The sequence below is a fragment of the Lontra canadensis genome, unplaced genomic scaffold (assembly GCF_010015895.1).
Source record: "Lontra canadensis isolate GAN:19392208 unplaced genomic scaffold, GSC_riverotter_1.0 scaffold58, whole genome shotgun sequence".
NCBI classification, from domain to species: domain Eukaryota; kingdom Metazoa; phylum Chordata; class Mammalia; order Carnivora; family Mustelidae; genus Lontra; species Lontra canadensis.
The window spans coordinates 2,329,396-2,357,222 of record NW_022631052.1 but is presented as its reverse complement, the minus strand read 5'-3'; the positions used below and the strand labels follow the sequence as shown (position 1 = coordinate 2,357,222).

The 27,827-nt window shown below is 37.2% G+C and overlaps 1 protein-coding gene across 2 annotated transcripts in view; it reads right to left on the bottom strand.

The window, feature by feature from the left end:
* The window catches only part of TAOK3 (TAO kinase 3), a 182,228-nt gene that overhangs the window by 40,119 nt on the left and 114,282 nt on the right, over positions 1 to 27,827 (bottom strand). For both annotated transcript variants that reach the window (XM_032876176.1, XM_032876177.1), the window contains exons 10-13: positions 15,401 to 15,494; positions 14,291 to 14,372; positions 7,526 to 7,693; positions 4,830 to 5,036 (exon numbers count right to left, since the gene is read on the bottom strand). In XM_032876176.1, coding sequence (XP_032732067.1) covers positions 4,830 to 5,036; positions 7,526 to 7,693; positions 14,291 to 14,372; positions 15,401 to 15,494 — 551 coding nt within the window. The remainder of the gene's footprint in view (positions 1 to 4,829; positions 5,037 to 7,525; positions 7,694 to 14,290; positions 14,373 to 15,400; positions 15,495 to 27,827) is intronic.

Genomic DNA, 27,827 nt, shown 5'->3' with positions numbered 1-27,827 from the left:
AAATTACAATAGACTCAGAAATGCACCACCTAAATCTTTGCCTCTAGGAAGACTTGCTACTAGAATCCTGGCAGTCAGAATGGCCGGCAGTCCATTTTGGAGTGGCCTTGGCTGGAGAGAGCGGCCTGGATCAACTCAAACCCTTCCCAGGTTGCTCATATTCAATGACTGGTCTGGCTGAGGGGAACAAGGCCCAGCCCTTCTTACTCAGTTTGGACAACTCTGAAGGGTCATTTTAGCTCCACAGCTCCCTTAGGAGTTGGCTGAAGCTGATGTTAGGTCTGCTATCTCGCTTCAACTTTGCCCTCCACCCGATGCTGCTTCCTTCTCTCTTCCACAGGTGTTGACCCCAAAAGAAACTCCTAAAAAACAGACTGCTGACTCAAACGGTTTCAGCTCTGCTTCCCGGAGAACCCAACATGTGACTTAAATGTTACCTGTACCTACATGTAATACAGTATCACAGCTATGCCATCTGCATGAAGAAGGAGGGACTGATGAGAACAGTGGCTTTTAGAAAAATCCGCCCCCCCCCCCGCCTTTTTAAGTGAAATCTTAAGTGAAATCCAAACACAAAATGTAAGAAATAAAAGCCTGCCTTAGCCTGGAGGAGGTATGGATGAGGTTTGTTCCTGAGGCACCTCGCTACAAAACACCTTGAAAGTCACAGCAGAGATCTGCTTCTCTAAAGATTACGGGAACAGAAACACAGAATTTAGGAGCTGGAAGGGATCTCTGAAGCCATACAGAACTCCTAATTTTACAGATGAAGAAACCGAGGCCCAGAGAGCTTTTTGTGACTTGCCTAAAGTAAAATAACACTAACAGTGGCAGACAGAACTATAAACTAGTTTCCTCATTCCTATGATCCATTATATAAAATTTTCTACTGAGAGCTCAAGATCCTATTTCATTTATGTTCCCAAGTGGAAAACTTTTAGGAAGTCAAGCATACCAACAAATATAAAGTTTCTGAATAATTTTTATATTTCTGTTGTGTTTAAAATGATAGATTTGTAAGCCCAGGTATAGGATTTAAATGGGTTTCATGAAGAGATATAATTAATATTAAGTTTTCACATCTAACATATTCTACTTTTATTGCCTCCTTATACTTTCCCCCTTTTTTATTGTGGTGAAATATATCTAAATTAATCATCTTAATTATTTTTAAGTATATAGTTCAGGCCTATTAAATAGTCTTCTAATGTTGTGCAACCATCGCCCCCATCCTCCCCGTAATTCTTTCATCTTGTAAAACTGAAACTTGTCCCCATTAAACAACACTCCATTTCATCCCACACCCCAGCCTCTGGCAGCCACCATGCTACTTTTTTGTCTCTATGATTTTAGCTACTCTAAATACCTCATAAAAGTGGAATCATACAGCATTTATCTTTTTGTTACTGGTATATTTCACTTAGTATAATGTCATGGTTCATCCATGAATGTAGTGTACGTCAGAATTTCTTTACCTTTTTAAGGCTGAATAATATTCCATTTTATGTATACCGTATTTTGTTTATCCATTCATCCATCAATGGACATTTGGGTTGCTCCCAAAATTTAGCTATTATAAATAATGCTGTTATGAACACAGTTGTACAAATACTTCCTTGAGATCCTACTTTCAGTTTTGGGGGGCAAATACCCAGAAGTGGAACTGCGGGTCATGTGGTAATTCTATTTTTAATTCTTTGAGGAACTACCTATTGTTTGCCACAGCAGCTATACCATTTTACATTCCTATCGACAGTGCACAAGGTTCCAATTTTTCCACATCCTTGCCAACTCTTGTCTAGCCATCCTAATGGGCATGAGGTGGTATCTTATTATAGTTCTCATTTGCATTTCCTTAATTATTAATGCTATTGAGCATCTCCTCATGAGCTTATTGGAGCTTATCTTCTTTGGAGAAATGTCTATTCAAGTCCTTTGCTCATTTTCAATTTGGGTTGGTTGTTTTTTGGTTCTTGAGTTTTAGGAGTTCTCTTTCTATTCTGGATATCAATCCCTTATTAGATATGCAAATATTAGATATGGAAATATGATCTGCAAATATTTTGTCCCATTCTGTGGGTTGCTTTTGGTTAGCCTGCTTATATTTTCAGTTCAGTTAATTCATTCAGTTTTATTCACAAGTGTTTTTCAATTTTCTTTCATCACATTTCCTCCATATATTTATTTCATAATAAAATAGAAATACATTATGTAACTTAAATTCTTCCTGACAAACATTTTGTATGGATCAAATACAACCATCTATTTTAGAATATAAATTAATATCTATTATTTAAAAAAAAAAGGATTTATTTTATTTTAGAGAGAGAGAGAGAACGTGGGTGGGGAGGGGCAGAGAGAGAGAGAGAAACTTAAGTGCTGAGTGGGGAGCCTGATGGGGGGTTCAATGCAGGGTTGGATCTCACAACCTTGAGATCATGAGCTGAGGTAAAACCAAGAGTCAGCCGCTTGACCAACTGTGTGACCCAGGTGCCCCATAAATTAACATCTATTCTTAAAAGATGATACCACGCAAGAGAAAAAAGTATTGAAAAACCTGTATTACAACAAGACAGGTCTGTACCATCACACACCAAAATCAGAATTAAAATTCAAGACCAGAGTTTTCCTTTTTGTTGACTGTGCCAGTAGTATCTTTCTTCTAATTCTGTTCTCATTTGAGGGTTCCTGGAGGAAAAAGATCCAGTGGAAATCCTTTTCTTTTGATCCCTATACCCATGGAACTCCAGAGGTAAAGGAAAGAGCCAGATTGGTCAGCATCCACAATAGCTCCTTCTAAAAAGAGAGTCCAGCAAAACTTTCTTTTCTACCTTTCAAATACAGGAACACCTGCCCATGTTTAAAGAAGCTGGTTGCCAATGCTGAACTCCTGGCAGATTGCTGCATCTGTAGAATATAACTCCTTTCCTCAGAAGGCTTCCATGACTTTCTGATAATTTGCTCCTTGTTGTTTTTCTACACTCCATTCACTCTTCACACTACTCACCAAGCTCTAACTTCTCTGACCTTTTCCCTCTTCCTTGAACATACAAAATTCTTTGTCTGGGCCTTTGCACTTGTTTTCTGACTCATCCCCATCCCTCACCCCAGGTTAGTTAAGTTCTACTTATCTGTGAAGTTTTAGCTTACATGTTACATCACTGGGTAGGCTTTCCACTACTCCCTGATAGATTAAATCCTCCTTTTACTCAGAGCAGAAGTTTCATAATCAAATGGTATAGTTACTCGTACAATTATTTTCCTAATCTCCCCCAAAGATAATAAGTTTCATGAAAGCGCCACGTGTGTTTTATTTCCTAGATATCCACAGGGCCTACTATAGTTCCTGGCACATGGTAGAAGTCCTCACCAATTTTTGCTAAATAAATGAGTAAGTTAATCTGTTCAGAAAATAAATGTGTATCCTTCCTCTACTTATGACCAGCGACCAATGTATTTTCTCCTGCCCTTCATCCTTACTTGTCCAATTTCCTTTTTGTCCCAAGGAAAATGTACCAATTGACGTCTAAGTGAAAAAAAAATTCTTAAATATGCTCTATCATTGAAATTAGAATGTAATCATTGGCATTTATTAAAATAAGTACATATATACCATAAAAGGAAAATGAAAAACAGATTCTTTCATATAATTCTACACTATGGACCACTTACCTAAAGTCACTCAAAACATTTTTGGGACTTCTTCCAAAGAATTATTGGTAATTCTGTAGAATACTCATCTTTTTTTTTTTTTAATTTTTTAAAAAAGATTTTATTTATTTATTCGACAGAGAGAGAGAGATCACAAGTAGACAGAGAGGCAGGCAGAGAGAGAGGGGGAAGCAGGCTCCCCACTGTGCAGAGAGCCTGATGCGGAGCTCGATCCCAGGGTCCTGGGATCATGACCTGAGCCAAAGGCAGAGGCTTAATCCACTGAGCCACCCAGGCACCCCTTTAAAAAAAAAAAAAAAATTTAAAGATATAATACTCATCTTATAGATAGTGCTCTGCAAGAAACTGTAAGACCTTTTTTTCATTTTTTCATGAAGTACTTCAACTTATGAACCATGATAGGCCTGTATGAAAGGAGGTTTTTTTTTTTTTTTGGTAAGATGTACTTATTTGAGAGATGGGGGGTGGTGGGAGCAGGGAGAAGGAGAGAGTCTTAAGCAGACTCTGCACTGAGCACAGAGCTGGAGGCAGGGTTCGATCCCTTGTCTCTGAGATCACGACCTAAGCCAAAACCGTTGTTTGACTCTTAACCGACTGTGCCACCCAAGCGCCCCAGAAGGATCTTTAATTGGAAAACCAAAGTAAAAATAAAAAACAGAACCGTTCCTTCAAAAGTCAGAATATTTAAGCTGACAGAACTAGTTTTAGAATTAGAAATAAATCTAAGAGCAACAGAAAAGAGTAGAAACTGCTTCTTAAACGAATGGTAGCTTATACATTAAGAAACACACCTCTGAGAGCGTGCTTCTAAATGGGTTATATTCACAGAGCTGTTAAGAGTACAGTATTAAAGTTATGGTTTAGAGAGGATTTTATCAATCTCTTTGACTTGGAGATTTACAGATTTATTTATTTTTATTTTTATTTACTGATAATGGTAGACAAAGCACCAGGAAAGGAAGATGAAGAAACAGGCCGAACTGCAGCTTTACGTAGTCTTTTGTTATCTTTTTCCATAAGAGAACTATCAAGTGCTCGGTTTAGTTCCATACTGCAGTTGTAAGAAGTCACCCCGAAAGGTCCGGATGCCAAGTGGCCTGATCTGGCTTCAGTACAATGACAAAGCCTAGAGCTGCGAAGGGTACCGGGGAACCTACCTTCTTGGGCACAACAGAGGAAGTGGAATTTACGGTGCTTTCGTCATCGTGCATCATAACAGGTTCAGAGCTGTTTTCGTCCATGACCTCCTGCATGCTGTTCACGCTGCTGCTCTGGCTGCCTGTGCTCACAGACATGCTTGGGATGGAATGGTTGCTGCCCAGGCTGTCCATTTCCCTGATCAGGCTGGTTCCATGTTCGCTGTCCTATAAAAATGGGGCATGGGGGTTAAAAAAGATGACTGGAGCTTTAAGTGCCGATCCATTGACTGAGCTATTAAGCACACTCAATTCTGCAGTGCCAAGTTGCTTTTCTGCCAAATCTGCAAAGATAAACTTTTTATGTAGTGACTCTACTACTTCCCCACCATTTTCAGACATCTCAAATTCACTTCCCTGCCTTCCTCAGGGGCCATTCTGGACATGGGTCATAAGGCTCCAAATGCCGCTATCCTAGGGCTTTCCCCTGTCATATGCAACTATTATATTATTGTATTGCTATTCGTAAGCAGAAATCGGGCCAGGTTTGTAGGAGACTTTCAGGAACATCAAGGTGCTAGAGAAAGATTGTAGGCAACTGAACGGGTAACATCTGGGATATTTACAAATAGGGCAGCGGTCGTTTGAAACTGAAAGAGTTAAAAGAGTTTTCAGAGATTTGACAAGGAATATGTTCCTTTGCAAATCATTATTGAGTAACTTCATGTCTAAGCAGGGATATTAATTCTACTGTCCTGGACAGGTAATTAAATTCTGCCTCCCTCAAGCAATTCTATCATGCTTACCTCTGTAATCTTATTAAATATATCTGTTAAATAATACTGGTATTCATCACTGCTAGTCCAAAGACTACTATTTAAGAAGTGGTAAAATAATCAGAATATGTCATTTACCCATCACAGTGGGATATCTTTTAAGATTAAATAATATAATTAAGGTAACTTAGTTAAAAAAATCCCATTTTCAAAGAACCATACTGTATGTATATAACTTTAATGAATTGTTACTTAGCCATGGCACTCTAAGGAATCACTGGCATAGGTAATATGGGTAATTTAAAATGGTAGATAATACATTATATTTTTAACAGATTTATTTTCCCAATTAAAAGGGATCATTTGTATATGTGCAATCAAGAGATTTATAGTCCAATTCAGTTTTCTGAATTTCATTTTTATAATTATTGATAATTTTTTCTTTTATATAAAAAGGTAAAATAAAATGCATTGTTCATTCCTTTCCTCTTTTCTATCTAGTTTTAGAGGAAGAGGAGTCCTTTCTTTTGTTCAAGGCTCTATACTCCTGCTCCTATCCCATGCACTTCCTGAGATCCTACTTCACTACATCTGTCTCATCTAATTTCAATGCTTCTGGCCCGGCTTCTTCCACTTTGTCTATAAATATGAAGAGACCTGACCCATACTTACAGACCTCTCTTCATACTGCCCTTTGTCCCTTTTTCCTTCTCAGCCAAATTTATGAATCTTAAAATAACCAGCTTTCACTGTCTCTACTTTCTCACTTCCCATTTATTCGACAAACCTACAGTTATCTATTATGCATCCTAACTACTCCTGTAAAGCTACTTTTACGAAGGTCATCAAGAATGCCCTGCTTGTAAAACTCAGTTAACTTTTTTTTTTTAAAGTCCTTGTCTAACTTGACCTCTCTGTGGTATCTGCTAATACCGGCTGCTCCGTCCTTGAAGTTGCAGACTGTTGGACATCTGTGATGTTTCTTAGGGTCCCTCATATGGCGTGGCCCTCTTCCCATTCTGCATTCAACTCCAGATTCATTACCATTTTAATTCTCTTGACCCCCAGCCAACTACTCTTTACCCAGACCTCTTTCTTATGTTCTGGGTTTGAATTTCCAACCAACTGCCAGACATTACCATTCAGGTGTCCCAACTATCATTACCCTTGCTTCCACCAATCCTTCTTAAGTTATTTGAATGAGGAGACAGAAAGTCACTTCTCCTTTGAAAACTCCTTCTGTATACTATGTCAGCAGCATATGATGCCATTAAACTCAATAGGTATCAAACTGAAATCATTCTAAACCTACTATTTCTCCTTGATTCTTTTTCTCCATTCTTGGTATTGACATACCCTAGTCACCTGAGCTAAAATGTTCAGAGTCACCTTAAACTCCTCCTCACCTGTCACTGTGACTTTCAATGAGAAACACTGTATTATCAAATCTACCTCTACAGTGTTTCTCAAAAGTGTTCTGAAAAGTGTTCCTTTTCCCCCCATCCCCAATGACACTGTCCTTATTACCTCTTGCATGGACTGTTACATAGAATGTGACACATTCCAGTCTGTCGTAATTCATTCTGTTGCCAGGATAATCTTCTGAAAGCACAGCATCTTCCTGGGCCTAAAACGTCCTATGCCTGTCTCTCAGAAACCACCACATCATGTCCTGCACACAAACTTCACTAATCCCCCCAGCAGGCTTATTTTCTCCCCTCTATGGAGCCCTGCCTGGTGACACACCTCAAAAGCATTTTTCATATTTTGTCTTATATAAGAGTTATTTTATGAATGTTTCTTTTGCAACTCTGCATGTTTCTTGAGGCCCAAAGCATCAATTACATTTTTATCGCCAAAAGTGGTTTTCATAGTGCCTAGTCCAGAACTTTCCCATGTAGTAGGCACTCCATCAGTGCCTACCAAATAAACCGAACCTACTTCTTCATCCTCCTGTGACTCATTCAAGGGTCCGTTTCGTGTCTCTTGGAAAAGGATTTTTTTCATTTTTCGGTACTGTAGGTTATCTAATTCACGGACAGCATCTTTTGTCCTCTGTATGAGGTCAATTAGGACACGGAGTGGCCGGTCTCGTCGAACAAAATCATGCTGATTGAGGGAGGAGAAAAAAACAAAAACTGAAAATGAAAGAGCAGATTTTGGGGGGCAAGATTTACATTATAAAAGCAAACACATAAAATAGGCCTACTGATTTTGCAGAAATAATAAGCTGTGACTCATTTCGTATAGCCTCTCATTTTGTATAAATCTTATAAAGAGGTAACTATGCTCTTCTCTTCTTCCTCAAGCCCCATTTTGTGGACTTCATCCTAGAGTTTACCTGAGAACTCCTGAGATTTTACTTTAACGTATAAGTGAATAATGACTAGTAGCTTAGAGGCTTGTAACTTTCAAATCTCAAGGATTTGAATATATATAATACATAGATATATAATAAGTAGAAGCAATGCAGAGTTATAGATATTATTGTTTTATATGTTTATATTATTGTTTTATATATAAAATATATATATATTGTTATTGTTATTGTTATAACCTGCCTCAATCTTCCTATCCACCCTGTTGAAATAGACTTGTGTATATTTTGTTTTCTTGTGGACATACCCAGTGTAGGCTTGAAAATATGGCAGCCATTCAATTTATTTACAGGTTCTAATTCTGGCAATTTCATTTTGCCTCTACAGAGCTGTACAACCAGAAATAAAGGAAAAGGGCCTTTGAAGAGTGAAAGTAACTGCCCCAAAGTCCATAAACTTTTCCTCGTATAAAAGGCCTTCACTTTTTTTTTTTTAAAGATTTTATTTATTTATTTGACAGAGATCACAAGTAGGTAGAGAGGCAGGCAGAGAGAGAGAGAGAGGAGGAAGCAGACTCCCTGCTAAGCAGAAAGCCTGATGCGGGGCTTGATCCCAGGACCCTGGGATCATGACCCGACCCAAAGGCAGAGGCTCTAACCCACTGAGCCACCCAGGCGCTCTAAGGCCTTCACTTTCAATATTATCAGTGATCTTTACACATATTCTGGTTTCCTAGTTTCTTAGCCTGTATCAGTTTAGAAAGAGGGAATAAAAGTGGGAGAATAGAGAGGATGGAGAACTATAGAACTAGAGTTACTTGTTGTAAAAAGAACTGTCCTTTGAAACTTCTTAGGCAGCATGACACTCAAGAAAAAGACAGAAAATCCATGACTAACACACCTACCAACCAACCACATAAAAATGAACAAAGGTTTGTGGGCTATTTTGCAAAGAGGAAAATGCTTCTCATGTAGTCCTTTTATAGGCCAAGAGTTGATGAAACACTATTGCTTCTGAGCCATCAAGAAACGAAATTATGTTTATTATGCTTTCTTTAAGAAGGCAGAGAAGTAGATCATGTATTTTGACAAGATTATGCAGAGAATGATCAAAAGTGGGAGGAGGAAGTTTTGTTTTTTAAAGGAGAAGTTTGTTATGTGGAAAATTCACTTACATGAAATTATAATTTGAAGATATTGGGAAAATGGGATATAATGTGGTAGGGCCTTGGATGATGGAATGGATTTCATTTCTTCCTAAGTTAGACAGCTATAAAAGAGGAGTAGGGCCACTGTGAGGACATGTACTTGTCTTGTGGTTCTTCACCCTGACTTTGCTGTCAGGGGAATTGTGGCTTTTGCTCCTGCTTTTATAAAATATCTCTTCCTCTGCAGAGTCCTTTCTGAAAATGAAACACTATTCCCGGAAGTGAGTGCAGCCTGCATATTTCCAGATGAGCCTGAAAGGGAGAAAGTAAATTATTTTGCTCCTCTGGTACTTGTGATTATATAAGAGCAAACTGGTTTTCAGTGAACTTCAAGCTATAACTTAGGATCAGTGAATTTTAGAGCAGGAACAGCTCTTAGAAATTCTTTTATTTTCAAGGTGTGGAAATTCAGGCACGGAGAGATTAAGTGATTTACACAGCCAAATAGTGGAAGAGCTACCTGTAACCCACATTGCCTCATTTGGTGTTTGTTTTTGGTGGTCTACCACCACTGTTGTCTAAGACAAAGATTTGATTGTGTCACTCATTGTGACAGACACTGGTGTCCCATTTATCCCCCATTCCAACCTCTTTTCCTTGCCTTCATCTATTGTAAGTACTAGAAAGTAAAAAGAGTTGAACTCCAGCCTCTTTTGGAGTTACAGATAACAGTATGACTGAGTTTTGGTGAACAAGATACAAAGGGAGAAGTCCCTGAGGAAAGTTTTGTTTTCTAAAGTAAAAAGGCAAAGCACCTGATGAGAAGGTGTTTTCCACTCTGCCCTTCCTCCTTTTTCCCTCTTGGGATAAAGACTTGAGTTCTGGAGATGCAGCAGCCATTTTGTGACCAAGAAGATAAAAGCCACATACTGAAGATAATAAAGTAGGCAGACAGAAGGAGCTTGGATCCATGGTGATATTGTTGAGTTGTTTATTGTTCTGCACTGCTTATATTAATATCTCCTTTCTCAGTGCCCCGGGTTTCTTATTGCACAAGATAATTAAACCTTTACCTGTTTAAGCCTTTTAAAACTGATAAACTCAACATCGTAAACACATGCCTGCATGATGAAGTCTGGCCTTTTACAGCCAGGCTCTTGGTTGTATTTCTAGGTTCAAATCTAGTCACTCCTAGTCCGCTTTCCCATCCAATGCATATAGTACATTCTAGATAGTTCTTAACTCATGCCATGTGTTTCACACCTACATGCCTTTGCTTATGTTCTTTCTGCCTGCAATCCCATCTCTTCCCTGTTCTCCAAAGCCCATTTTTCTCGAAACCCCTATAACTAATAGGTTCCCATATCCTTTGAAAATAATGGTTTTATTGTTCTTGAGGTATATTTCCTTGAAACATTTAAATGATAAAGAAAATACATAAAAGTAAATCATCCCAAGTTATACCATCCAGAAATAAATATTATTAAATAAAAGAACATCATTTCAGACATTCTCTCTCAGGATAATGGATATCTAGAAATAATTTTAAGGAAATATTACATATGCTAATTTTAAGAAAGTCTATTAAATTAAGGTATACTTAAATGTAGCAGAATTAGATGACAAAAAGGTAAACCTTAACTTTAGTTATAATTTCTTTGCCAAGAGTTACCAGATCTTAAAATATCCTCTAAAGTTAACCAAAGAGAAAAAGAAAAAAGATGACAGAGATTGGAGTTACTTTTTTTTAAAGCTATGCCTTTCGATTTAAGGATTATTATTGACTATCTACTCTGAAAAATAGGAAAATTAGTATACTTATCTTTCTTTCCTACTCCTAGATTGTTCTAGTTACATTAGTATTTTTACATTGTCAATGTTTATAGCACTTACATTCTGCTCTTTAACCATATAAATGATTTTACCTTGGCTCTATATTTAAATGGATTTGAAGTAAAGGTGACATTTTAAAATGTCAGGAAGAAAATGTGAAAAAAAGATGAATTACCTAAAAATATTTGGGAACAAGATAGCCAACTAGGAGGAAAAAAGTTGACTTCTTTGTAACAAATTTTTGTATGACCTCTCAAAAGAAGCCCAGCATAAAGAACATAAAAAGAGAAATAGGGAAAAAATATTTGCCAGATCTACTACAAAGTCATAAGGAAAAAAACCCCTAACAACCAGACAAATGGGCGAAGATCACAAAGAGTTTAAAAAAAGGAAACCAATAAGCTTTTCAACCTATGAAAGACACTCAACTTAACTCATAACAAGAAATACGGATTAAAACTGTAAGTTCTCCACCGATCTGAGAGCCAAGTTCATTCTGAAAATGTTATGGATCCATTTATAAGAATGAGGTAGCTCTACATGCAGAAACATAAAACAATATGCCTAACATACTATTAAGGAAAACAAGCAAACAAATAATCAAGGTAGAATAGTGTTTAGGGCTGCCTGGGTGGCTCAGTGGGTTAAGTCTCTGCCTTCAGCTCAGGTCATGATCTCAGGGTCCTGGGATCGAGTTCCACATCGGGCTCTCTGCTGGGCAGGGAGCCTGCTTCCTCCTCTCTCTCTCTGCCTGCCTCTCTGCCTGCTTGTGATCTCTGTCTGTCAAATAAATAAATAAATAAAATCTTAAAAACAAAACAAAACAAAACAAAACCCTACTAATACTTAAAAAAAAGAAAAAGGAATAAAGTAGTGAACCATTCTTTCTTCCTTCCCCCTCTCTCTCTTTTTCTTTCTTGTTTTATCACTAGATTGACTGGATTCTGCTATTGAGCAATTTTTTAAAAAGCTGTTAGAAAAAAAAAATCGACTAAATCTGTGAGGCTTGAAAATGTCAGCTGCCTTTATAGCTAAAGAGCACCTTAGCTAGGTCAAAGATCCACCCCAAAATACTTTTTTTTTTTTTCCCCAGCCTATTTGTATGAATCTTTCTTTTTCCCTGGAGTTCAGCAACTTCATCAGGTTACAGAAGATCAGTTCCATGGTGTCTGTCCTCAGGGCTCTGCTTAAAAAATCATCTTCCTAGAAAGGCCTTCCCTAACTCCTCATCTAAAACACCAGCTCCTGGGGCACCTGGATGGCTTTGTTGGGAGAATGTGCAACTCTTGATCTCAGGATTGTGAGTTTGAGCCCCACACTGTGGGTAGAGTTTAGTTAAAAAGAAAAAGAAAAAAAAAAAAAGGAATGATAGGTCCTATCACTGTTCATCTCTGTCTCTGCTTTATTTTTCTGCAGAGAAAATTATTTATTACGGAGGCGCCTGGGTGGCTCAGTAGGTGAAGCATCTGCCTTCAGCTCAGGGCATGATCCCAGGGTCCTGGGATCGAGGCCCCGAATCGGGCTCTCTGCTCAGCAGGGAGCCTGCTTCTCCCTCTCCTTCTGTCGCTTCCCCTGCTTGTGATCTCTCACTCTCTGTCAAATAAATAAATAAAATCTTAAAAAAAAAAAAAAGAATTTACTATGAACTGATATCATATATTTACTTGTGTGTTTAGTGCTTGGAACAGTGCTTGGCATGCAGTAGATTATCAGTAAATAATTGTTGAGTAAATAAATGGTGGGCTCATGTCATTTGGCCCCCCAAATCAAATTAAGACTAAATCAAGTCAAACAAAGGTCCAAACATTTATTTCCAATGAAGTTTTCTTCAGGTATATCCTTAAATATCTTCTGCTGTATGTGTTTCACTTTCTTCTTTGGAAGTAACAGGCTGCTGTATATTAGATTTCCTGTCTTCCACATGTGTCATCTTAATTATGACCACCTTTACAATTTTTCCTCTTGCATTTAACTTTGCTTTATTTCCTTACAACTTTCTGTCACTGGACACACCCTACGTGGGTTGGTTCATTATATTCAGTTTGTTGTTCATGATTTTGTGTTTTAATTTTTCTCTTCCATTTCTTTTCTTATCTCTGCCGGCTTGTTTTTTTATACCCTTTTGGTGTCTGGGTCCTAAAACTCATCTTTGGATCTTGTATTATCTTCTTTAAGGTGCTTTTCCCCCTTAATTTTAATATAGCCCCAAATTATCTCTTCCCCTTTATGGTAGTGCTTTCTACCCCATCCCCCAATTAAAAAACTTTTTCACCTACTTCAAAGTAATAAAGATATTACTTTATCTTGGGTTACCTGGTGCTTTGTTCTGGTTGTCATTTTTCCTTACAGAAATCTGGAGCTGTCATGGAGGCATACAGAGTAGAGTTCATGTCTAGAACACATGATGGCCCTACGCCAAAGGGAACTACACAGAGTCCTTTGCCTTGTTGCTGCAGCCACCATATTCCTGTGAGCTGCTATTTACAAGAAGAAAAAACTTAATTTTCTGTGGAAAAACTCTCTGGCTTCAGACCTACCTCTTTAGGAATACTTAAAGCAGAGAACAGAATAATGTTTATAAAGTCCTCAGAAAAAGAAAATGTAAACCAAGAATTTGAGACCTAGACAAGGCGCTCTTCAATTATAAAGCAGCTGACAGTCTTAAGCTTTCAAATTTAGTCAATATAATCTTTCTTTGCTTTTCTTAAAACCAACCAACAAAAAGAGTTAAAAAATATATACATGTATACAGAAAGAGGTTAAATAAATCTGGAGTAGTTTATGCCAAATAAAAGACATTTATATTGTAAAAGTCTCCACACACTTGACTGATATTAATGGAACCTACATATGAAGTTTATAGTAAAATGTTACATGAAGAGATGCCCCAAAATGCGAAGTTTAAGTCAAATGAATGGAGTTAATGTGATACTCCTGTCACCAACATGTATGATGTAATGTGATGTAAGTGTACGCTTTGTATACTTATTGTACATCTTCACTGCTTGATGGTTTGGCAACAACCTAACTGAAAATTCCCGAGTTGGCATGTGAACCACTGGCAGACTGTCCTGGAAGCACTGTATTGAAGTTCGTGCAGATATTAGTCATAGGAACATCACAATGATGACCAGAGCAAAGAGAAATACTTGTCATAGGCAGAAAGAGGGAGGGGGAAAAAAGAGAAGATGGAAAATATGGAGGAAAAAACTGTCCACATGGAATATATAGCACCATCCACTGTGATAATCTTGCTATTTCTATGCCTAGCTATTATCTCTGGGTAAATGACAAGGCAGCACGTTCTAATCCAGTTTGTCATGATGAGCTGCCACAGGAATGATTTACTCTACTCTGCTACAACATGCCTTTAAATCCCCCTCCTCAAATATAAATTTGAAAAATTACCCTTAACAGCTCCGCTGACGTTGGCCTTTCCTGAGGTATTTTCTGCAAGCAGTAATCAACAAATCTCCGAAAGGAGTCTGTCCTGTATGTGCAAATACATGGAAAGAAAGTAAAATCAGGGTCTGTGGAATACACTAAGTACTTAAAACACTCTCATTCAAGGGAAAGATTTACATTTTAAGAGATCTTTAATAAAATATACAAAATATTAGGAGAAGTGAACCATTTTCAAGTTTATGGTATCTAAAAATTAATTATCTGGATAATGAATGTGGAGAGTTTCAAGTTAGTCAATACATGAACATACCTTAACATATAAGCAAGGTCAAATCATAATTTATGTTCAAAAAATGAAAAGTATTGTATTTATATATATAAATAGTTTTACACATATTTTTCTTTCCAAAGATGACAACTCTGTTAAGTCTCAAGCCTATATTCTTCATGGCTGGTTGGTAACTTCTCCATCACCCACCACCTACAACCAGGTAGTAAAATTTGAAGCATAAGGGAAGGGACTTAGGAATATGGTTTCTGGATGAAAAAACTTCCTTCTCTTGGGAAGCAGAAGGAAGTTGTCCACTCTTGTTTAAAACTTCCCTTATTCTATAACTCTTGTGGCCCAAACAACTATCAAAATGTTATAATTTTCTGTAAGGAATGATACAATTCTGAATAGACAGTGTATATTCTGTGTCAACATACTTAAATACAATATAATAAAAGATATGACAACTGGAAAAATAATGACATCAGAGAAGGTACTTCATCTCTGCCAAGAAGTGGTAAGAGCTGAGATGATCAATACAAGACTGTCAGGATTTAAGAGATGAGACTTATTAGGAAGACAGCAAGGTATGTTCCTTGTAGAATTTCAGTTCCTACACACACATTAAGAACATAGTACAAGTGATGGTGAGGGTAGAAATAAAAAAAAATGTGTGTATGTGCATAGCCAATTCACATCTATAAAGCACCACTGTCAGTTACTATAACATACGGTGAAGGAATGTATGGTTTCTAGGTCAGATATTTAAAATGTGATTCAGTGAAAGTGCCGAATACATGTGGTGATTCCCTTAGAGATTTAAAATGAGAGCAGAGTCTTACCATTCATTAGACTGTAGCATTGGGGAGTCGTTCTGGGCAATGTGGTATAAGGCACTCATTGCGTTCATGTTGAAAAGGGGGGGCTTCCGTTCCGCTGAAGGACAAGAAACACAATAAAGCAGTTCTTTAAAGAAATCAGGCAGACAGAGAAATAAGGCTCTGTGAGCAAATCTTCACTGCTAAATCAATGGCTCATTACTGTCATCATGCCACATACTCCACTTATTTTAAACTCTGAGGTCAGCCCAGGATAGCCTTTCAGAAGAAGCTGCTCATCATCCTAATGTATACTGGCAAAGCTCCTAACAGACCCATTTCAGAAGATTCAAAAGAAAAATTTATTTTTCTCTCACCTATCTTCAAATGCTGGTCTTTGCTTGTGTTCCTATAATAGGTATGAACATCTTTGTGTGTATGTGTTTTAATGTAAACATACGTATTCATTGAAAAAATCCATAAGGCACAGAAAAATAGAATGAGAAAAACTATTATAGAATGGAACATCTTCAACATGACTAACATAGCAAGGAAGATAAAATAATTCAATTCAATAAACACTGTCTGAAGTCTCATCCAGGCCAAATAAATGGTACAGGTGGTGGCAGAGGGAAAAGGGGAGGGGGGGGTTGGTAAATCACAATCAAGCTTGGTCCAGCCTAAAGAGAAACTCAGTGAAATTAGGTATTTCTTAATAGATTTATTCTACCTCAGCCCATCCTGATCTGTTTTTTGGAATTTCTGTAGCTCTATTTTAGTACACTGCTTATTTGGCATGTACTCTCCTATTGCACTTACATAAACATAAAATCTTTTCTCTCAAAAGAAATCATTAGCTCTGTGAGTAAGATCTTACAACCCTAGTACTCTTCTTATGCTTTTATTCCTCAAGCAATATATAATAAGGTGTTATTCACATATTAAGTGCTTGATTTGTTGACCAAAGGAAAAAAAAATCAAGGCTCTAGTTCTGAGTGCAGTTAGTTTTAGATTATTTACTAATTATTATGCCCTAGAAGAAAAATCACTATCTCATCCTACCATGCTTATCTTAATGGATTCTTTACATAGTCCCACCTTGTAATTCATAATCTAATTCTCAGGCTTTATCAAATATCTTGGTTTTCAAGCACTTTTACAATGGTGAATTTGGCTTACTCCATGAAGTAACGCAAAAGACATTTTGACTCTCAGAAGGATGAACCCATGAAAAGCCAGGGTGAGAAAACAAAACAAAAACTGTCTAAAATTTGGAATGAACAATTTTAAGAGTAGTGAACTTTAAGTCACTGGCAGTACCCCAGCAGAAGACAACTATGGTTATTCACGCATGATGCTCTGGAGGGCCTCTTACAGTCTTGTCTAAATGTTCTCTGATACTTTTAAAATGCACAGTATACCATTCTATAAATATTTTTTATTAGCCTCTCAAAAGAATACTATATACTCATGACATAGCTACCAGTATTACAGGGGCATGGACTACAGACTGTTCACAAGTAGAAATTTTAGAGTTGTAGTGTGGACAAATGGATTTATATCTGTTTCAAATGTAGAGGAGTTCAGGTTTAGGTTCAGGTTTGTTTGTTTATTTATTTATTTATCTTTTTCAGGAGGTACACACTGGAGAGTTTCTAGAGCTTGGCCTTCTGACAACTCCAAGTATTTGAAGCCACATGGAAGTAGGAACTCACCATGTCACCATGTCACCATCGATGGTTTCCCATCATTCTTAGAACAGAGTCCAGATCCTTAAACACATAGCCTATCTGCCTTTATTAACATGACCCTGGAGACCTCTGTTATTTCATTCTGAGAAGCAATGCTTCCCCACTCTTCTCAAGTCATCTTTTGCTTCACTGAGAGAAGCAACTTCAGAGCCTTTCACACACAACTGCCTCCACTGTCTGGACTCCCCTTCCACGTTCATTCCCTAAACTTTATCTGGTTAATTTTTGCCAACCTTTCAGGTTTCATCTTAAATAAATTGCATTTTTACATTCATTTCATAAATACTTATTTAATGTTTATTATATGCTTACAAGCACTTCCTTAGGGAAGCCTTCTCTGACTCCTCAGACTAGGTCCTATTAGATTTTGTCACTGCAAATTATGTTTTTCCTTTCTACTAGCTATACATATGGTGATTCCCTTAGTTAATTATTTGTGTAATTCTTTAATGGGTGTCCTCTTTGCTAAACTTCATGAGGGCAAGGACAATGCCTATTTTGTTCATCTTTGCATTCCCACTGCTGAGCATAGTGCCTGGTATATATGTTTGGTGGTCCCAAAATAACAATAAAATAAATTAAGGCAAGGCAGACTAAGGCAAAGAAGAAACTCTGTCAACAAACCATCTAGTGCAGCAAGAAGTCACAAAAATGACTGAGGAGTGACTAAGTCTTGGGGCTCTCATCAGATTCTATGTGATGGCTTCATTTCCTGCCAGAAGGATAGGAGCCCTCTCACTTATAGGCAAAAGGTATAAAATTCAAGCTGCTCAGAAGAACATTGAATTGTACTAGAGAAACAGCCAGGAAGGGGGACTAAAGAAAAAAAGAGAATAGAAATTTGGAAAAAGGATGAAGGAACAAAAAAGCAACAACAAGACCCCATTCAGTAGTGACAAGAAGGGCAGTAGGTCGGATTTGAAGCGGGAATGGTGAGGCTCTAAGGAGCCAACACTGCTGTGAAGACGATGACAACCAGCCACATGACGGTAGAACAGCTGCAGTAGAAAAGCAGGTGACTGAAGGTGTTCTAAACGGCACACGGCTCTATGGTCTGAGGAGCATAGCTAAATATTAGTTTCAGATGGCCTCAGCCACATACATCCTCTGAGCTATGGTGGCGGCACTCCTTGCTAAGCCAGCATACTATAGAGCGAGGACTGGGAAACGATGGTCTGCGGGCCAAATTCACCTAGAAGTCCATTTTTGCACGGTTTTATTGAATTACAGCCACGTTTATTTATCAACACTATCTATGGTGGCTTTCATGCTATAACAGCAGAACTGAGCAGTTATGACAGAGAATATATGGCCTGCAAAGCCCAAAACACTTATTATCTGGTCCTTCACAGAAAGTTTGTCAACCCTTACTGTAGAATACAGTGGTCTGCACACAGTCTTCCACAGGAGCAGCAAAATAGGAACTAGGAGTTCTTTTGAGGCCACCTTGCAATATGTAATTCAGATTTTCTCAAAAGAAATGAAAAGGGTGGAAGCATAAAAAACTGAATTAACTAAAAGGAAAAAAATAATGATTTTTATTTAAAGACAATGACCAAGTTTTTGTGGCAAACGATTTCTTATGAACGAATGCGGTTGAAAAACATAACAATTATCGATAACAGTCATTAGTACCATGTACTGAATTCCTACCGCAGGTCAGGCACTCACCATGTGCTACCTGTCATTCAGGATTCTGAGACTAGCCCAGCAAGGAGAGTCCTATTATTCTAAGCATTATTTCCCAGCTAAAGAAACTGAGATTCAGTTAGCCTAAATAATGAAACTAAATTACATGGTAAGTGGCTAAATTGGGATTTCAACCCATCTTGTAAGAATCCAAGAAATGGGTTCTTTTCACTAGTCTCAGTGCCTTTTCAACAATCCTGTGCATTTTATGATAGATTGTACTGCTATTTTTGAAAAAAGAGAGGAGGGGGCAGTGACTGGCTGGCTTGGTCAGCAGAGTGTGTGACTCTTGATCTTGGGGTGGTGAGTTCAAGCCCCAAGTTGGGTGTGGAGATTACTAAAAAAATAAATAAACTTAAATCGATAAGTAAACTTAAAAAAAAAAAAAATCAGCAGCTTTAAGAAGAGTAAATATGCCTGCCTGTCCCCAACAACCGTCACACATTCATTTATTATCAACAATGAGTGGCTAATGTGGGAGATGAAAACCCCAGGCAAAAAAAACCTACATGACAACATTTATGTTTTTATGTGTTTGTGGTATTTTTCCCCACTGGAGAGTTTATTTCTGAGCACAATAAATTCCCTGACAATGCCAATGGACCATTTGCCAGCTTCTATCATGACCTTTGCAGGTGAACCAAGTGTCTATAGGTTAAACAAATGAACACCATATTAACTCCTCTTGAAATAATCTTGAAAAGTAAAATATTTGCTGACTGGACAATTTCAGCGTCCAAAGATTTCAGAGGGTTGATGCATTTAACTAGTTCTTTCAGTGGAAAATTAATTTAGCAAAAGTTAATTTGTGGAACAGGCTTTACCACTTAGGAACTATAGAGCTTGATCCAGGAAAGAACGACAGCGCCAGTAACATTATCATCTTCTTCCTTTGCGATGTTACCTTAGCAATTTAAATTACAGATTAGGGAGCCTTTTAAAAAGTACACAGTATTGTAGAAGAAATGTAAGGAAAGGGGACAACACTATCCACAACTTTCAAGGTAATTTCAACATTAAAAGTAGAATTTAAAGTATATCAAATATATAGAAAACTTAGAGAAATCATTGCTTAGGGTTTTATATGCATCCAGTTACTCTTTTTTCCTGTGAAAAACTGCCCTTCTTTAATACGTTCATTTACAAGATTAATGCTACAGAGATAGAGATAAAGAGAAAAGCTGTCAAAAAGATACTTGTATGGTCTGTTGCATTAGCAATACAATGCATTTTGAATAATTCTTGATAAGCTAAATGTCTTTGGTAACAATTTTACTTAATGAATATTAACTGAGCATGTACTTCCATCTTTCTGTGAATCTAAGATGCCAGTGACTATAAAATGTACTACTATTAAGATGCACCACAATTTTATGTGTAACTTGGAGAAAATGCTGCCAATTATAACTACAATTATAAAATGCAAAATATAATATATATAATATATATATAATATATAAAATATAATATAATATACAAAAATAAAATGTTGCATTATTCAACCTCCCCGTTGAAAGAGATGTTAAAATGTAAATTAAAATTTTGGATGAAATATGATACATATCAGGACTATGTTGTTAATGTTTGTTTATTGAGTACATTTACTGAGTATACTATGTGGGGATTATAATAATAAGAACTTTAAATCTATATTTTCATATAATCCAGACAATCCAGTAAGGTAGGGTAGAGGTTCTTCTTCTCTCTCTCTTTTTTTTAAAGATTTTACTTAGTTACTTGCGATAAAGACAGATAGCGAGAGTGAGAGAAAGAGAGAGAGAGCACAAGCACAAGCCAGGGGTGGGGGTGGGGGCATGGACAGAGGGAGAGGGAGAAGCAGGCCCCCAGTTGAGCAGGGAGCTGGATGGATCCCAGGACCCTGGGATCATGACCTGAGCCAAAGGCAGAGGCTTAGTTGACTGAGCCACCCAGACACCCCTAGGGTAGGGGTTCCTATTATGTAAATTTCACAGAGGGTTCAAATAATTTGATGGAAGTCACACAACTAAGAAATGGCAGAGCTAGAATTAGAACTTCAGTCTGTCTGACCACAAAGTCTGTTTGTAAGCATAATTCAACAGTATCATCTGTCAATTTGCAGGAATAGCCATTGTGGAGGGTAAGACAATTCAGGAGATGGATACTTTGTTTTTTAATTCAGTAAATCATTGAAGGCAATCCAAGGCTGATGCAGATACCGTATTTTCATATATACTTTAATTCATTTTTATAAAAAATAAAATTAGAAATTAAGCATATACCAGGGCCTCTCTCAAGAGAGGAAGTTCTAAAAGTATTTCCTGGGATAAGTACCTCTTTCACCCAGTGTGAAATGCTGTTTGAAACTTCAGTGATTACTACATCTATACAGTACAAAAAGTGATGTGATGGTGATCTTGAATCATCATAAAAAGATACTTGTCTGCTCTATTTAAGAAGGTTGGAAAGGGCAGAATCCACGTTAGAAAGATTATGGTAAGCAAAAACTTGTTACAACAATGGGTGGACACTGATGAGCTGTAAAATTCAACTTAGGTAGTAAATCCTCTTAAATTTTTATAACAGAGGAGTTGCTGCTATGGCATCAGTTTATAATTTTGGTTGATTTTAGAATATAAATGACAAAAATAGGAATAATCCTATAGACAAATGGAATTAGCTGTTACTGAGCCTTTGTTTTGTGCTAGGTGTATGTTAAACACTTTACATATGTTATCTTACTGAAGTGACAATATTTAGAGTATATGTATTGTTATTTTTACTTAGGTGAGAAAACTAAGGCTCAAAGAAGTTGAGAAAGTTGTCCAAACTCACATTCAGGATGAACATGTTATGCAACTTCAAAAGGTGTCATTCACAGGCTAGACTACTTGGATGCCCTGCTGGTATAAGTGCAGCCATTTGGGGTATACCAACAAATGCCAGCTAATGTTGGTAAAGCCAAAATTCAAATCCAGGGTGTCTAATTTTAAAATTTATTCCAAATCACTAACTCTATGCTAGGCAGAGGGCAGGTTTTTTGTTTTTACTGCAGGAACGTACATTTATTTATTTGTTTTAAAAAGTCTTTTTTTTTTTTTTTTTCCTTCAAACTTAAGTTAAATTCTTCGGGGTGCCTGGGTGGCTCAGTTGGTTAAGCATCTAACTCTTGGTTTCAGCTAGGGTCATGATCTCAGGGTTGTGGGATCGAGCCCCAAATGGGCTCCATGCTGGGTGTGGTGTCTGTTTGAAATCCTCTGTCTCTCCTTTTCCCTTTGCCCCTTTCACCCCTCAAAGTAAATAAATAAAATTTTTTAAAAAATTAAAATTCTTAAATATTTCATACATAAAAATTTGTAAGTATGATACTTTTCATTTAATCAGTATTTTGTCTATTTTTTCAGAACTTTTTTCTTCCAAGAAAGTAATATAGTAGATATAACTTTATTCTTCTTCCTCTCTCCAGAGAATGTTGTTTTGAAATTACACCTTTTACACCTATGTTCTTATGTTTTAAAAAATATTTATGTATATACTAATATATATACTAACACATACACAAACAATATAAAGAAGTGTTTATAAGACTTTCATAATTAGTATCATACTGTACCTATAACTTTTGCAAATTTCTTTGTTCATTAAACATTCAATGTTAGATTCTTTAAAATTTAAGTTTAAATTTATTGCTAAATTAGTTAACATACAGTGCAATATTAGTTTCTGAAGTAGAACTCAGTGACTCATCACTTACATACAACACCCAGTGCTCATCACAAAAAGGGCCCTCCTTAAACCTCTTCATCCATCTATCCCATCCCCCACTGCACCTCCATCCATTCAACCCTTATGTAAACCACAAGAGACTCTTCTCTCACAAAACAAACTTCTGGGGTGTTGGGGGTAGGGATAGGGTGGCTGGGTGATGGGCATCGGGGAGGGTATGTGCTATGGTGAGTGCTTGAATGGTGCAAGCCTGATGAATCACAGACCTGCACCCCTGGGGCAAATAATACATTATATGTTAATAAAAATAATTGTTTAAAAAAAGAGTCTCTTATGGTTTATTTCCCTCCCTCCTTTTTTTCTGCACACCCCCCTTCCCATATGTTCATCTGTTTTCTTTCTTAAATTCCACATGATTTTTTTTTTTTTTTAAAGATTTTACTTATTTGAGAGAGAGAGAGAGAGAGATCACCAAGTAGGCAGGGAGGCAGGCAGAGAGAGAGGAGGAAGCAGGCCCCCGAGGAACAGAGAGCCCGATGCAGGGCTTGATCCCAGGACCTTGGGACCACGACCCGAGTGGAAGGCAGAGGCTTTAACCCACTGAGCCACCCACCATATGATTGAGATAATATGGTATTTGTCTTTCTCTGACTTATTTCACTTAGCATAATATACTCTAGCTCCAACCTCATCGTTGCAAATGGCAAGATTTCCTTCTTTTTGATGGCTGAGTGACATTCTATTGTATCTATAGCACATCTTCTTTATCCATTCATTTAGTCAATGGGCTGTTTGGCTCTCTCCGTAATTTGGTTACTGTTGATAATGCTGCTATAAACACTGAGGTGCATGTACCCCTTCAAATCTGTATGTTCATATCCTTTGGGTAAATACCTACTACTGCGATTGCTGTGTAGTTAGTTCTATTATTCATGTTATTCATAGGGTAGTTAGTTCTATTTTTAACTTTTTGAGGCACCTCCATACTGTACTCCAGAGTGCCTGTACCAGTGTGTATTCCCACAAACAATGCAAGAGCGTTCCCCTTATCCACGGCCTCACCAATACCTGTTGTTTCTTGTGTTAATTTTAGTCATTCTGACAGGTGTAAGGTAGTGGTTATTATTATTGTGGCTTTGATTTGTATTTCCCTGATGATGAGTGATGTTGAGCATCTCCTCATGGGTCTGTTGGCCATCTGGATGTCCTCTTTGGAAAAATGTCTATTCATGTCTTCTGCCCATTTCTTGATTGGATTATTTATTCTTTGGGTGTTGAGTTTGATAAGCTCTTTATAGATTTTGCAGTCAAATGCTCTACCCCTGAGCTATACCCCCAAGCTCTTTATAGATTTTGGATACTAGCCCCTTATCTGATGTCATTTGCAAATATCTTCTCCCATTCTGTAGGCTCCCTTTTAGTTGTTGATTGTTTCCTTCACTCTGCAGAAGTTTTTATCTTGATGGAGCCCAAGAGTTCACTTTTGTTTTTGTTTCCCTTGCCTCTGGCAACATGTCTAGTAAGAAGTTGCTATAGCCAGGTCAAAGAGGTTTCTGTCTGTGTTCTCCTCTAGGATTTTGATGGTTTCCGGTCTCACAGTTAGGTCTTTCATCCATTTTGAAATTAGTTTTGTGTGTGGTGGAAGACAGTGGTCCAGTTTCTTTGGCATGTTGTCCAGTTTTCACAACACCATTTGTTGAAGAGACTGTCTTTTTTTCCACTGGAGAGTCTCGCCTGCCTTCTTGAAAATTAGCTGACCATATAGTTGTGGGTCCACTTCTGGATTCTCGATTCTGTTCCATTGATCTGTGTGTCTATTCTTGTGCCAGTACCGTACTGTCTTGATGACTACAGCTTTGTAATAGAGCTTGAAATCTGGAATTGTAATGCCTCCAGTTTTTTCTTTTTCAGGACTGCTTTGGTTATTTGGGGTCTTCCGTGGTCCCATACACATCTTAGGATTGTTTGTTCTAGCTCTTTGAAGAATGCTGATATTCTTTTTTTTTTTAATCATTTTTTAAAAATTTATTTTCAGCATAACAGTATTGTTTTTGTACCACACCCAGTGCTCCATGCAATCCGTGCCCTCTCTAATACCCACCACCTGGTTCCCCCAACCTCCCACCCCCCTACCTCTTCAAACCCTTCAGATTGTTTTTCAGAGTCCATAGTCTCTCATTGTTCTTTTGATAGGGATTGCATTAAATGTGTAGATAGATTTAGGTAATACAGTCATTTTTTTAAAACAAGATTTTATTTATTTAACAGAGAGAGAGACACAGCAAGAGAGAGAACACAAGCAGGGGGAGTGGGAGAGGGAGAAGCAGGCTTCCTGCTGAGCAGGGAGCTGGATGTGGGGCTCGATCCCAGGACTCTGGGACCTGAGCTGAAGGCAGACGCTTAACAGACTGAGCCACCCGGGTGCCCCTGGGTAATATAGACATTTTAACAATGTTTGTTCTAATCCATGAGCATAGAATGCTTTTACATTTCTTTGTGTCCTCTTCAATTTCTTTCACAAGTGTTTTCTAATTTTCAGAGTACAGATCTTTTACCTCTTTAGTGAGGTTTTTTCCTAGGTATCTTACTGTTTGGTAAAACTGCAAATGGGATTAATGCCTTGATTTCTTTCTCTGGTGCTTCATTACTGGTGTATAGAAATGCAACAGATTTTTGCACGTTGATTTTATATATTGAAACTTTGCTTAATTCATGAATTAATGCTAGCAATTTTTTGGTGGAGTCTTTCAGGTTTTCTACAAAGACTACCATGTCATTTACAAATAGTGAAAGTCTGACTTCTTCCTTGCTGATTTGGATGCCTTTTATTTCTTTTTGTTGTCTGACTGCGGAGGCGAAGACTTCTAATACTAGGAGACTGAGAGTGATGAGAGTGGACATCCCTGTCTTATTCCTGCTTTAGGGGAAAGCCTCTGTTTTTTCCCCACGGAGAGTGATATTAGCTATGGGTCTTCCATATATGATCTTTATGATGTAGAGGTATGTTCCATCCACCCCCTAATTTGTTGAAGGTTTTTATTAAGAAAGGATGCTGTATTTTGTCAAATGCTTTTTCTGTATCAATGTGATGATTTTTGAGATATGTCCACGATGGTACGTGTAGATTCGGTTCATCCTTAACTGTGATAAAGTATTCTGTAATTCATTTATCCATTCCTCCTTGGATAAGAATTCTGGTTGTTTCAACCTTCTCTAGCTTCGACACAAGGTTGCATTCTTGTACACACATCCGGTGTACATCCATAAATATTTATTTAAGGAACACACTGAGAAGTGAAGTTGTGGGTCACTGAGACTACTCAGCCACTTTACTAGATGTTGTCGATTTACAATCTGAAGTAGTTAACACCAATTTACATTTCTACCAGTAGTGAATGAGTTCATGTTTCCTTCGTAGTTTCCCAACATCTATTTATTATCCTCAGACTTAAGAACTTTTGCCAGTCTGATAAATGTGAAAAGGATTTTTGTTTGTTCTGTTTTTTAAAGTGGCTCCATGCCCAGCATGGAACCCAAAACAGGGCTTGAACTCATGACACCGAGATCAAGACCTGAGTTGAGATCAAGAGTTGTGTGGTTAACCCACTGAGCCACCCAATGTGCCCCGGTGTGATGAGGTTTGAATTTGCATTTCCCTTATTACTAACAAGACTGAGTATCTTTGAATGTTTGGTGTCCATTTAGGCTTCTTTTTCAATGAACTTGCTGATTATATTATTTGCCCATTTTTCTACTGGCTGTTTGTCTTTTTATTTTTGATAAAGAAATGTGGTAAATCATAAGGAATCTTTAAAAATTCTGAGCCAAATGAAACAAGATGGGATCGGGAGGGAGACAAACTATAAGAGACTCTTAATCTCACAAAACAAACTGAGGGTTGCTGGGGGAAGGGAGGGTGTGGAGAGGGTGGGTTGGGTTATGGATGTTGGGGAGGTTATGTGCTATATGGTGAGTGCTGTGAAGTGTGCAAACCTGGCAATTCACAGACCTTTACTCCTGGGGCTAATAATATATGTTAATAAAAAATTTAAAAATTACAAAAAAAATTCTGGGCCAATACTCTGTTGGTTAGATATGTCGAAACTACTTTCTCTGAGTCTCTGGCTTATATTTCAATTATTGTATTTTACACAGCTTTATATTTTAAAGTACTAAAAGTTATCATATTTGTCAACATTTTCAAAATATTTTTAGAAAAATGCTTCCCATACCCATAAAGGTATATACTCCTATAGTAATAATAATTATATTTATATAGTGCTTATTACATGGCATGCCATATTTTAAGTATTTCATATCTCTATATTAATGTCTATCTATATGAGTATAGTTGACATAGGATCTTACATTAGTTTCAGGAGTACAACACAGTGATTCAACAACCCTAAACATTATGCTATGCTCACTGCAAGGGTAACTACTATCTCTCACCATGCAATGCTATTATAATACCACTGACTATATTCCCTATGCCTGTGACTTTTATTCCTGCGACTTAGTCATTCCATAACTGAAAGCCTCTATCTCCCAAACCCTTTGACCCATTTTGTCCATCCCCCAGCAATCATCTGTATGTTCATTGTGTTTATGGGTCTGATTCTACAATTTGTTTATTCATTTATTTGTTTTTTAGATTCCACATATAAGTGAAATCATACCATATTTGTTTTTCTCTGTCTCACTAATTTCAGGTAGCATAATATGCTCTAGGTCCACCCATGTTGTTACAAATGGCAAGATTTCATTCTTTTTTTTGGCTGAGTAATATTTCTGTGTGTGTGTGTGTGTGTGTGTGTGTGTGTGTACCACATCTTCTTTATCCATTCACTTTTGGTGGGAATGTAAATTGGTACAGCCACTGTGAAAAACAGTATGGAGATTCCTCAAAAAATTAAAAATAGAAAAAGACCATATGATCTAATAATTCCACTCTCAGGTATTTACCCAAAGAAAATGAAAACATTAATTCAAAAAGATGTGTGTACTCCCATGTTTACTGCAGCATTATTTACAGTAGCAAAGATATGGAAGCAGCCCAAGTATCTATCAATAAATATTTTATATCTATATATTATTCATTAATCTTCATAATAATAGTATCTACTTTGTAGCATTGTTATCTCTATTTTGTAGATGAGGAAACTGAGTCAGAAGATGGCTTCTCCTAAAAGTTTTAAAGTTTTATTTTTTACTTTTGGGTATTTAACCAATCTGGGATTTTTTTTTTTTTTAAAACAGTTTTCTTTTTTTTTTTTTTTTTGAAGATTTTATTTATTTATTTGACA